This window comes from Ambystoma mexicanum, chromosome 2q, assembly GCF_040938575.1.
Source record: "Ambystoma mexicanum isolate Mex_15411 chromosome 2q, UKY_AmexF1_1, whole genome shotgun sequence".
Classification (NCBI taxonomy): Eukaryota; Metazoa; Chordata; class Amphibia; order Caudata; family Ambystomatidae; genus Ambystoma; species Ambystoma mexicanum.
Genome location: NC_090924.1, coordinates 679,452,665 through 679,465,411, shown reverse-complemented (window position 1 = coordinate 679,465,411; position 12,747 = coordinate 679,452,665). Strand labels below are relative to the sequence as shown.

At 43.1% G+C, this 12,747-nt stretch overlaps 1 protein-coding gene across 2 annotated transcripts in view; it reads right to left on the bottom strand.

Annotated features, from left to right (window-relative positions):
• Window positions 1–3,478: 3,478 nt before the first annotated feature.
• The window catches only part of LUC7L (LUC7 like), a 261,763-nt gene continuing 252,494 nt past the window's right edge, over window positions 3,479–12,747 (bottom strand). For both annotated transcript variants that reach the window (XM_069647860.1, XM_069647861.1), the window contains exon 10: window positions 3,479–3,984. In XM_069647860.1, the coding sequence (XP_069503961.1) occupies window positions 3,675–3,984 (310 nt within the window). In that variant the 3' untranslated portion in view covers window positions 3,479–3,674. The remainder of the gene's footprint in view (window positions 3,985–12,747) is intronic.

Sequence of the window (12,747 nt, the reverse complement as noted above, 5' to 3'; positions counted from 1 at the left end):
AGGGATATCAACCTGCATGCTCCCGTTCTGACAGTGGCTCAGAGGACCTTGCAGTGTATCACGTGCACAGGAATTTTACAAGGACAAAGCCCATTTAGTAAAACAAGCCACCAATTTGATGAATGGCAGGAAGAGTAAAATCATTGGTTCAATGCATGCCACCAGCATTGCCAGTTAACCATGCTAACAAGATATTCTGTGCCCCCCAATGCTCTTCTCTGCGAGAAGAGTTTACACCGTAGGGTGGCACTTTGCTTCACCATGTGTGCAACAATAAAAAAGGTTTGGCTCCAAATACCAGAACTCAGAACTGCCACAGGGTAATATAATAAATACAGGTGCCAAATCCAGATGAAAGTCCATTTAACATTGCTTTAGATATATTCCAGCATACTGTAGAAAGACCATTCCAAAGAAACCACAAATCTTTTACGAGTCAGACACCAAACTTTACTTGCAGGTTTCTACTGATAATAGTGGTCAGAAGCAAAAGTTACTATAGAAAACAAAAGCTTAAACGCAAACTCATGTCAAACATCCAGTTCATTTTTTATTGTAGGATGGAACTTAAAATCTACAATTAACCGATGTTACCTGCTTTATCCGTGCATATTAAATATTTGTGGAATGGAAATTTATTTTGAAAGTGCAGCCAAAATGTGGCTGGGTGACTTGCCAAATTAATGACTTGAAAGGGCACCACTAAAAGAAATATGCAGTCACTAGATTCAAACAAAACCAACTGGTAAAAAGGCAATCTCAGAGTGCCTTCTTCGACATGCATTAACAAGCTAACAAATATTTGCCCATGGAAAACAACGATTTTAGAAATTGTCCTGGAAAAATCAAGGAGAACACCATCTATAAATAACTTAAAATGATCACCAAACCAACTACTTAAGGTTTTTTATATATAATATTTACGAAACCTAATATAGTCTTCTCAAAAATGTTTTGCCGGCCAAATGAAATTCCATATTAGATTTTGAAGCATGAACTCCAATGTCTTGTTTTGCATGCATTACCTGTTAAATTAAGGAGATGTATAGATTTTAGTGTCTGAGATTACACAGTTCAAGTTATATATTAAAGTTATAAGTAAATAAGGAACAGTTTTGCAAAGCTTTCCTGTAGTCACATGAACTTGTGCCAACTTGAACTTTTAACCAAAATACGAATTATGCATAAGATCAAAAGTGAGGTGCCTAGCATAATTTACTCAGCGTATGGGAAGAGTTTAAACTGTAAAAATCACCAATGCCAAAAGTTAATTGTCAAGACTAGGCACTGCATTAACTTTCACTCACAAAGAAAACTATACAAGGAATGTGTTCATTCAAAATATATTTATCAGAGAATTTTTTATTTGCTTACCCTGGTCAAATTTCATCCGGAATTAAGCTTGTCCTGGATTGAACCTGGTGCGATGAAAGAAACGTTTATTTCGTAAAGGAGGGCATTGTCCTCCACTTTTCTAAGAGCAGGAACGAATCAAGCATTTCATGTCCGCTATTCCGTTCTTTGCTAGAGAACTGCAGTACTGCTTGCAGGAAAAATGCATTGTTTTGTACAATTTACAAACCTCTCACCTGTAAGTTTCATGTCATGCACAATTTACACATAGTGCAGGAGGCACGCTCACCAACCAAACTGGTCATTTCATAACCAGTCAAAAGCACATTTTATTTTTAACATCTAAAAGCCAACTTCCTTGTGAACTAGGAAAAACTAAAATATGGAGCATTGTTCAAAAAGCTTTAAATAAAAGTTTTTAAAAAGCACTTCAGTTAACAAAATAAATTGGAGCATTGTGTTCCATGATAGTTTGAAGGCTAAAAAGGTTAAGTACAAACCAAAAGCCTGCATTAACATACTGGCATTAAAATATGTTGATAAATCTCGCTTTTTGGAATGCAAACCAATATGAATGTATTTTTCCTTAAGGAATGCCCTAGCGAGTTGCTGCAACAATTTAACAAATACTGCAAGTTAAAGATAAAATATACTATAAACTTTTATAATCTTGAAAGGGAACATCAGTGGAGCATCAGACGCATCCTAACCAGAAATATCACTAGTGGAATTGCTTTTAAAAAACTATAGTACACATTACTATACACAAATTATGGCTCTCTCGAACAACTTCTTTTGCAACACATACAGGCTCTTTATCTGGAAACAGGATGCATATATCAATTTTCTGATATACAGATTGTAATTAATCCATTTTAACTAGTACATTTCGAGCAGTCCATTCACCACTGTTTGCAAATTATTCTAATAGGGTCTCTGGTGCCAATTTGCAGTGATGTTTAAGATCATGTTGGTTATTTATATAGTTAAAAGTAGACTGGCTGCATGGTTCAGAAAGACAAACTCAGGCAAAGCGATTCATTTAGATTGCTCTCCCAATTACACCATAAAACGTGATGACACTGCCATCGCCTTCAAAACAATAATAGCCAGCAGAAGACATTTTTAAGCACATACAAACTTACAGCTCACTTGGAAATATCGGATGCAAAATGTTGCTTTTCTTTACAATTAATCTGGCAGCAGTTTTCTAACGCTCTGGATTTGGTTACTAGAAGATCAGAAACAATTCAGGAGTAAAAAAGAAACTGAATACAAGTAAACCAGTTTTCTGGGCAACTTAAAGTTGGGATACCTCACCCTGTGGCTATAAAATGAAAAAAGCACTGACTGGCGTAATTGATTAGTCTATTGAGCAATATAGCATAAGCTAATTTATTCAAAAACAAAACTAACAAAAAAGCAAAAACACTGTATAGAGACCAAGGTGGTCTATAAAATGTTTTGAAGGTCTTCAAGTCTCCCTAGGTAAGTGTTGGATGCATTTAAAACTATTCATGGAAATCTACATCAAGATTCATACATCATATGAAAGGAAGGTCACAGGCTTCAAGGATAATGCTACACACACTGCTTCCTACAACCGTCCCACCATAATCCAGGATGAACTGCAATGTTTAACAGCTTAGAAATGCAGGTGCTTCATCGTAGGGTACTTCCCTAAATTGCATGGTCTCCTACCCACAAATGGGGTACCTTTTTCTGTTTATGGGGGCATTGTGTTTATATCGACCATGATGATTCGGGTGTCCACCTAGTATTGCAACTACCTAGAACCGGTCCCAATTTGCATAGGTTAGTGGAATGAAGTCTGCTCATCTGTCAGACATTTAAACTATAGAATTGTTCTAAATGAATAGCTGCAGACAAACTAGATTTCAAATAGGATAGTGATACTGCAGTGATGAAGTTTCATCAAGTGACCTTAATATCAGAGATGAGGTCATCACTTGGGGGTGTTCTCAATAATATATTAACCCAGCATTCCACAATGCAATCAAGTAGCAGCACGCTTTAAAAATGTGGCTTGCAGTCATGACAGATGAGAACATCTTCATTTAGCAGGTTGCAACAATTGATCAGGTATCTTCAAATAACTGGCACCTTTAAAACACTACCTGTTAAGTTTATTGGAACATTTGTTAACAAAACATAACAGCACAGGAATTCAGCAATTTACCCAGCTATTTCCAAACCACATATATTTTCAAGACTACAAAAGGTGAGGAGTAAAAATGGCAGATTTTTAAGCTGTGAATAAGAATGTTTAATGACTATTTACAGGGCCAAGTGTTAAGATTTCAGGATTCATCTGCTGCCATTTCTTCACACATTGCTTCATAAGATTTCCCATTTGTGCCTTCATCGTTTATTTCTGAAATTATATTTTCTTTCTCCTTGGATTTCTCTCTAGATTTCGCTCGCACAGATTTTTCTTTTGAAGATTTTTCTTTTGAAGATTTTTCTTTTGAAGGTTCCTCCCTTGAAGATTTCTGCCGTGAAGATTCCTCCCGTGAAGATTTCTCCCGTGAAGATTTCTCCCGTGAAGATTTCTCCCGTGAAGATTTCTCCCGTGAAGATTCCTCCCGTGAAGATTTCTCCCGTGAAGACCTGGGAGGAACACAAGTAGTTTTAACTACAAAGCGTACACACACACGACAGTACCCAGAGAAACCTACACCTTTTAAATAACATTTTAAAACTAAGACACTGGTAAGGGGACACCAATTAGCACTTTTGTATGTGGTACAGAAGCTATGATTCAGTAATTACAGAAGTTGTTAAACTAGTCATTACATAATACTTTAATTCAAGATCAAGAATCATTACTTCTATGTAACATTAGGCTCCCAGTAGAGGAGCTACACAAATTGCAGTTCGATACAAAGAGTAACCTGGGGGTCACATCTGAAGAGAAATGACTATTTAGAACTACTGGCGTAGGGTTTAAGGTAACCTTACTTGACGTGCAAACTACTGACAAGTCAGAACTTGGCTCTCTTGGCAACAAGGACAAAGAGCTCATCTATTTCAGAGGTCAAGAGTTTGGTTTAAGGAACAATTAACAAAACCAAACCCTTGATGAGCAATAGATTGTCCATACAGGCAACTACAAAAATACTTTTATTTGGCAACACTGAGGCATCAAGTAAACCACCAGCACGTGTCATTTTTAAAGCAATCAGTCTACAGACTGATTAGCTAATTTTTTTGGCGCAACTGCTAGTGTTAAGAGCACTTTTTCTGAAGTTCTACCAAACTTCATCAAAACCATTCAACTGAGACAGTATAAGACTTCACTCTTAGTATAAGGCTGTACCACCAGAGTTCATGGTAGCGTATACCGAATAGCTAGGCTTATTTTAGGAGGGAGAGAGGGCTGTCAACAGTTACAAAGAATCTGTAACACAAATGAATCAATACAAACACTGACAACCAGTGAAAGTGAACCCCAACTTGCAGGGGGCACCCCTTAAATATATTTGGGGTACCCCCTGATCACACTCACACTGGAGTAAATCCCCACCTGTAGGGAATTAAGGCCATGAGTCTATCTTGCAAAAGATAAATTTAATCTGTACAGAAGTGAGGATTGGCAAAGAACTCTGCGCCAGAGCAGTATATCCTGTCCCTCAACCGCTCCGAGGTCCTGAAGACTGGTGCTGGGCCTGGGGCTTAAATACTCTTGACTTGGTTACTGGATACCGGCAGAGCTCATCCAAAACTGTTGTTCTTGCCATACAAGGGATGCTGTAGTTTCCAGTGTTGCATGGCCAGTTTTACATTTAGACAAACCTAAATAACATACTGCTGCCTCTGCAGGAATACATTGTCGCTCTTGTTTAGCATAATTTACAAGGTTATAAACATTCATACATAAACACATCTTCCCGCCATTCTCTCAACATAATTATATTTGATCCGGTCCAGTCATTCCTACAAAAAACCCTTGTTTTCCTAGTATGGCGTGTATTGAATCTTAGTCTCTATTGGCTTGTGATGGACAGGAATAGCTGCTGAGTTACCTTGTGCTCTGCCAGCCTGTAGTCTATTTTTAGCACCGGCTGAAATCACTGTGTGCTTTGAGCAAAGCCAACTACAATTTAACAGTTTTACAAATATATCCATCTAAATAGTTATTTGCACCTTATATATCAATCCTAGCTATCTTTATTTAGTGACCCTCCTCCCACTGGACTTGTCGAATACTTAGAAAACAGAAGTCTTGCCTAGTTCTAAAGTGCTTGGACAACATGTGAATGAAAGAAAGCATTAGGATCCGTCCAAACATTCCCTCCTTTCGTTACTTCCACAGTAAAACTCATCCCCACCCCACATTACTGCTAGCTTAAGCGTCTCCTCAGGCCCAACGCATCCAACTGACCTCACCACCACACCTACTCCTAAGAAGCAACTATAAAGCAACTGCCACACCAGCTGCACATATACCCGGTGCCCCCACGTACCTTAGGACTCTGACGTGAACTACAGTTCCCAAGGGCGTTTAACCTACCAGCGCTTTGAGATCATACCAAGGATACAAAAATCACTATATAAATGGCAAGCAACAACATATCTATAACCCAAAAAATATTAGTTTGAGTTAAGCAGTTTATTGTATGGAAAGGTGTTTTAGATCGCCCAATTGACACCATCTTTGCACTATTAGGGACTAAAGGAACACATGATCGGAGACCCCATTGGCATGTGCAGAAGAGAACCAAGAAGAACACGAATCAGTACGTTTACTGCCGCCCCCAACCATGACAGGACCCAATCAAAAGGTAAGCGATAGCCAATCTGTGTTCTGAACTCCTTCATTTTTACACCTAGATTGTGCACCGCCTTGATGACATGGGATAGTAACCCGTTCTCAGCATCCCCCGGGGGTAGAAAAGTGCAGCAGCTATTTGTACCCCAGGAGCCAAAAAAAAAAAAGTCTGATGAGCTAAAAAGCTGATATTCGTCAGGTATTCCTCTGAGCAATGTGGAACAGTCTTAAACCAATTTGAGCTCTTCTTTCTTCCCCCACTGTTGAGTCCCTTTTCTGGCAGCATACCAAATTCTTGTGTGATCTGCAAGCTTCTGCTTCATTAGGTGGTAGACTGGCTGTTGGCACCTCGATAGGCATTTCTACTCCCTTCAGGTGTTCTTCCAGGATTACTAGTAGCACTAAGTGCAGGGTGGCCAGTGAACACTTGCCTCTCCAAGATGGTAGGAGTTGCAGGTAGGCTTGTTGGCCACAAACCCAGTAGTAATCCATCACTGCTGCTGTACCTTTCGTTATACCAGGGATAACAAGAGTGTGGTTGCACTGTGTTTGCGCCACCAGGAACTGTTCCTTCATTGCCAAAATAAAGTTCAACGTTTTTGGCTCCATTTATTCGCACTGGCTTCTTCATTGTTGCAATCCGCGTCAGCCTTGTGATGTGTTGGGACCAGATTTACACAGTCTCTATTTGGGATATTGCTTCTGCGCTGTACTTGATAAGCCCATCTGCCAGGCACATCACTGTGGTGCCTGCCATTTGTCATTGTCATGAGTGACCTACCAAGGAAAAATATGGCCCTTTTAGACTAGCGGTATTCAAACTGGAAACTGTGAGGCGCGACCCCCCCAGGGGTCTGCGGGTGCATCACTGGGAGGCCCTGAGAGCTCAGCATGAAATCCAATTAAAAAAAAATATATATTTTTTTTTAGATTGGAAGAAATGGGCAGAGTGGCTCACATGGTCAGGCTGAAGCATGAAACCCTCAGGAAACAATGAAAGTGGCCCGCAGTTGTAAATGGATATTCCTTTAGTCACAGACTGGGCCTCATTAAAACTATGGCGGTACGGTAACAGTGCCAGTAAGATACCAGCACCATTGCTACCGTACCGCCATAGTAAAAGTTGTGCTCGCAAGTGCCCGACAGCCTGCCAGGTCTGACCTGGCAGGCCATGTGGCACCCGCGAGCACAGCTCGTCAGATGCAATGGTACAGTTAATGGTGCCGGTGCATCCAAGCTCCATTCCCATTGAGTCCTATGGGGCTCGAATGGGGATCTACCGGCACCCGCGAAAGGGCAATTATCAGGTCCGCCTAACTCGGCATGACCCGGTAATTGCCCATTCACGGGTGCGGGACCCGGATGCAACTCTGGCGGCGGCCCGTGCCATTTTTACCAGCAAAGCTACTGCCAGGGTTGTAATGAGGCCCACTGTTTCAATAATACCCAAGGGGGTGCTTTGTGTTAAAATGTAAGTAAATTGTGATATACTCAGCAACAATGGTCAAAATTATTAACTGCATAGTTAAGTAACTCAAACTGATCCACATTGGCCAAAATGGTGGCCCATTTTGACTGGCCCACACTAGCATTACATTTTTGGTACAGGCATTGCCCTATAGGCCAGTCCGAACCTGGTGGCTCATCCATTATGGAGGAGCTAAGGAGCCAGCCCAGTGAAACAGTGAGCACTCCCTCAGCTGCTTTTTCCAGCTGATAGAGTGCTCCTGGGCTGGCTGAACTGTCAAAGGGAAAACTGTTTCCCTTTGACACTTCAGTTCCCCAGCTGCACATGCTCACTGACCCATGCAAGTGCTGGGGCGTTTTGCTTCGCCAGCATTGCATAGCTCATTGAAAATGCTGGGGCACTGCAGCTCTGTGTCCGAGGAGAAGCTCCTGCACCTCCTCGCGCATACGGACAGAACAGTCTGGAGCAGGGTGTTTCAGCACCCACACACATGCAGGCCAATGCAGAAGGTACGTTTATGTTCATTGTTTTTATTTAAACATGTGTATGGATGCGTGTATGCTTATGTTATGAGTGAATGTATGGTGATGGATGCTTGTGTGAAGGAGTGCGATTGCTGGATGAATGTGCAGCGCCTTGCATACACACAATCATGTTTATTGTGTTAGGCCCAGGGGACAGGGATTATATCTTTTTTACTGGACATCCATCATAGATGTCCAGTAAAAAATATCATTCCTGCCCTCTGGGCCCCCAGCACCAATTGCAAACTGTTTGGCTATTTACCCATTTCTTTGTAAAGTATGCTCTACAATGCAACATTTAAACCCATTATTTAAAAATATTCACAGGGGGAACCCCCAAACCCGCCTTTATTGGTTCTGGCTCCCTCACTTTGCTCGGTCGCTCTGGCATTTTTGGGGGAAATAGTTATGCCCCTCCACTTAAACAAAATCACCAGCTGCCACTGGTCCGCAGACTGTTGGAAACGGGATGGGGGAACCCAGGGACTATGGTGGAGCACAATGGGCGGGAACCATGGGATAGTGATGGGAGCAGAGTGGGGAGAGCCCAGGGTGTGAGAAGGGGTGCGGAGAGACCAGGCACTGGGTAGGAGTGGGATGAGGGAGCCCAGCGACTGATGGGAGCAAGTGACGTTGCACAATACATACTGTCCATTTGGCATTTCTGGGGGGTCCCAACCTGCCCAGATTTTGTCAGGGGGGCCCCGGCCAAAAAAGTTTAAAGAGCACTGTTGTATACACTGGCAGTATTTTGTGTTGCCATTTCATAACACTGGGTATAGATCAATGCTCCTCAACTGCACGCTCTGTACCTGGAATGTGCCCTTCATCCCTTATAGTTCAAGATGTGCCAAACATTGGGCCTCTGTAATTGGGACTGGATGTGGAACTAAACTTTAGGAGCCCCTGTTGTGTGTGGGATAAGTGCACACAGGTAACATCTTTAATTGATTACATTCCTTCCTGTAATGCGCATATCAGGGTACCAGCTATTCAATGTTTCTACATTCTGGACGTCGGAAATAGTGTCAATGCCCAACCCCTTATGTTAATCATACGTCAATCATACTTCCCATTTCATTCGTCCAAGAAAAATTGTAGGGTTGGGTGGCAAAAAGTGAGCCTTTTGTGATTGTTTTTTTCCCATAGATATGTTTATACTAGCATTTTCTAACTGTCAACCCCCCCTTTATATGGCCACCCCATATAACAAACATACCTTCATCCACCAAAACAACCACGACCAGTGTCATACAACACATCATACCACATTTCTAGACTAAACATCTTTATCATTATCCCTACATAACAGAGAGGATGGTCAGCCATCTTATCTTATTCCTGGAGAGGAAAAAACAAGGTAAAAAAGAAAGAAAAAGAAAAAGAGAAAGGAAAGAAAAAAAAAAAAGGAGGGGGAGATGGTTTCTTTTCCACTAGTTTTGCCTCGTCAATTTGCTGCTTCTGGGCTGTCTCCCAGTCTTGCTCCTTGACTCTTTTACAATTGTGGACTATTATACTTTGCATCTCTGCCCACCCTTTGGGTTCAATTCCCACAATTTTATCTAGTGCCATCTGGACCTCTTTACAATAAAGTAGAAAAATGGTACCGTCTCAACTCTCCCCTTTTCTTTTAACTTAAGAAAAAACCTAACTGGGTCATCATCACCCATTGTGCACTGCATTAAAGAATGTAAGTCAGGGGTATCTGGCTACATCCTGCGTAGGGCAGCCCATATACCCTTGCCTTTATATCGAAAGCTGCTCCATGTCCATTATCTGCAAGACTTACCCCAGCCCTTGCCCATATGTCCCCAGCCTGGCCCCCAGCTATGGTGACCAGTAAACTCAAAGTCTCCTACGCCAAGGCTACCCTTGCTGTTTGTTTTTCAAATTCATAGATCCATTTACTAGCTCAGTCTGTAAGCTGGGAGAGAGCTTTAATCAAATTATTTTTTTCCATTTGAGGCCATGGCACATACTGCGTTATCCCTACTTCTTTATGTATAAGAGGCATCAGCGTATCAATTTTGTTTTCTACCCCTTTAGTATTCTTCTGATCTTTAACTACTATGATTAAATCTCATCTATTTTAGTCTGTCCCTCGCCACTGCCTCTTGTGGCAGGAACGGGTTTCTCACGGCCTCCTCTCCTTGATCTCCTTGCCCCGCCTCTTCATTTTTTCTACCGCCTTGATCTTCCCATTCATTTTCCCTCGTTTGTTCTACTTCTTGTCCCAGGACCGTCGATACCCTCTCCCCATCAGTTCAAACATTTCTTATTGCCCCAGGGTTAAACCTAAACAAAAAAATCTCCTGACTTCCAATCCCCTGTTTTCTGCACCGGTACCCTTCTTTCTGATACTTCAGGTTCTTGTAACCTGACCAAACTTTCTGCAATGCTCTTAACTCGTTGTCTAGGTCTACTTGTGGACCCTCTAGATACACCAATGCTACGAGCATATTAGGACTTATGGGTGGGTTATATGGAGGTTCAAAAGCTCTTGAGTCCCCAACACCCCTGTTAGGAAAGATTTCGTAATTGTAGGTCATTTTCCTTCCATGTGGCAACCCCTAAACTTTTTGCTGTTGTTTTTCACCTTGTTCTTGACTTTGCCAGAGAAGTGCAGCCTTCTGCTGCACTCCTCTGGGCTTTCGCTCCTTTTCTTACGGGGAAACTGACATGCCCTTAAGACAGTCAGTACCGGGGAACGCTGTTTCCCGTAGTTTCTTTTATCATGTTGCGGCTTTAGTGCAACATGACACAAGAGGGCACTGTAAGCTAAGTTACAGCTCTCTTGGGTCTCTAGCCATCTACAGGCCCTAGATACTCGTTTAGGATTGTATTTGATCGGTGCAAGTAATTCAGGGACGGGAATGGTGGCAGCGATCGTTTTCTTGTGTTTTGAGCTCCTTTTGGCGTTCTAAGCGTGTTTCTCGCGCTTAACCCAAAATGGTGGCCTGGCTCCCAAAATGGCCAGACCACGAGGCTCCTTTGTCCTGTCCGCTGACCGTCTTGCTCCCTTCACCTTCCCCAGGTCGAGCCGACCCGGGGCCTTCCTTATTTGGGCATGTACTTTCCCGCAAAACACGGATGCTTTTGCGGGCTTCTACATGACTTGTGTGTGCCTCCAGGATGTGGGCTGGGATGTCTGGTCCCAATACACATCCTGGGTGCCAGAGAGTCTAGGGTGGTGTGAATGCCTGGGACCACCGTGGTCCGTGATTGGTCCACGTATGGTGTGAGTGTTGATGAGCGGATCTCCCATTGGGTCCCCTCCGTTTTGGCGCGAAGGGAACCGTGGATAAGAGGGGGCTGGAAACACCACTACCATGTCGATCTCCTGAGTTCTCAAGAACGAAGGAATACAGGAGCCAAGTATCCTGCAACCAAGAGGCTGGACCGAGGAATCGCTGGTGACCCGCTGAAGGACTCCTCCTCTGCACTGCTGTCGCCTTGTGAAACCCTTTTAACCTTTGATCGAACCAGAAGGCCTGTACTGGTACTTCGACCCTTGGAATAGCGGGAACAGCTATTCTCGGCATCTTCACCATCTCCTGCCAGTAAGCCTTCGGAAGAGTCTCTGGGCCATCCAGTTGACTGACCAGCTTACACGGAGTCTTGCTCTGTAACCGCCGCCAGGTTGTGTAGTATTTCGAGTCCTTGTCACTCTCTCACGCTTCGTACACTTGGCGTTCCCAGGTCTGAAGTGAGTAGTGTACATTTGGCTCAGATACACACAGCCGCTCCGTTGCCCTGCTGTGGTAACAAACTGCAGGTTTCTTCGATTGGACGTCTTTTTACTCAACACGACGACGAGGCGTTCCCTGCTCTTCTGAACCTGCCAGCTGCTGAAACTGACGCGGAGAAGCCTGGGTCTGCTTGCATCGGGGACCAGTGAGTAGCATAGCTAGGATCTGGTTGCCCTCCTGCAGGAGCCCATTGCTTTTCCCCGCTGTGTTAAACAGCACCCTTTTCCGTACTCGCGCTCTGCTTCTGCCCACTGTGGAGGCTGCGCTTGAGTCACAGAACTTGTTCTCCTTCATTTGTGCACTGAACTGAACTGCCTGATTTCCTTAGAAGAGACTCCCCTTTTGCCCGTTGGCACCAGCGTGTGCAGGTACTTTTGAGCACAAGGCTCCACTCTTCGCAGGGCTCGGACTTCCATCTAGTTAGGGGCCTCTGAAGGCGAACTGGGTCTAAGCATTATTTCGCACTGCCTGTTTTCCTTCCCTTTTAGGTGGACTACATATTTCGTGCATATAACGCTTGAGACTTGTTGTATTTGAATATATATTGTGTTGATATGGTATGTGTTGGTTTAATATTGTGATATTTTGATTTTCTCGCTACGGTCATTGTTTTAAAGGCCTTAAAATAAATGTGTATATATTTTTTTATATAACACCTGTTTGGAGTAGTTTGTAAGTGATCTTGCTTTGTGTGCTCATTGCGGGCTTTCAGTCACCCTCACCCCTCTTGAGACCTAGTCTTGACCGCCGCGATCGCTACCTTGATTGGTCTGGCTCGTCCAGAGGTTACCCTGTTCCAAGTAATTAGGTTGGCCTTCTGAACTTCTGCGCCACCAGGACAGAGTTCAGAAATCCGTCTTA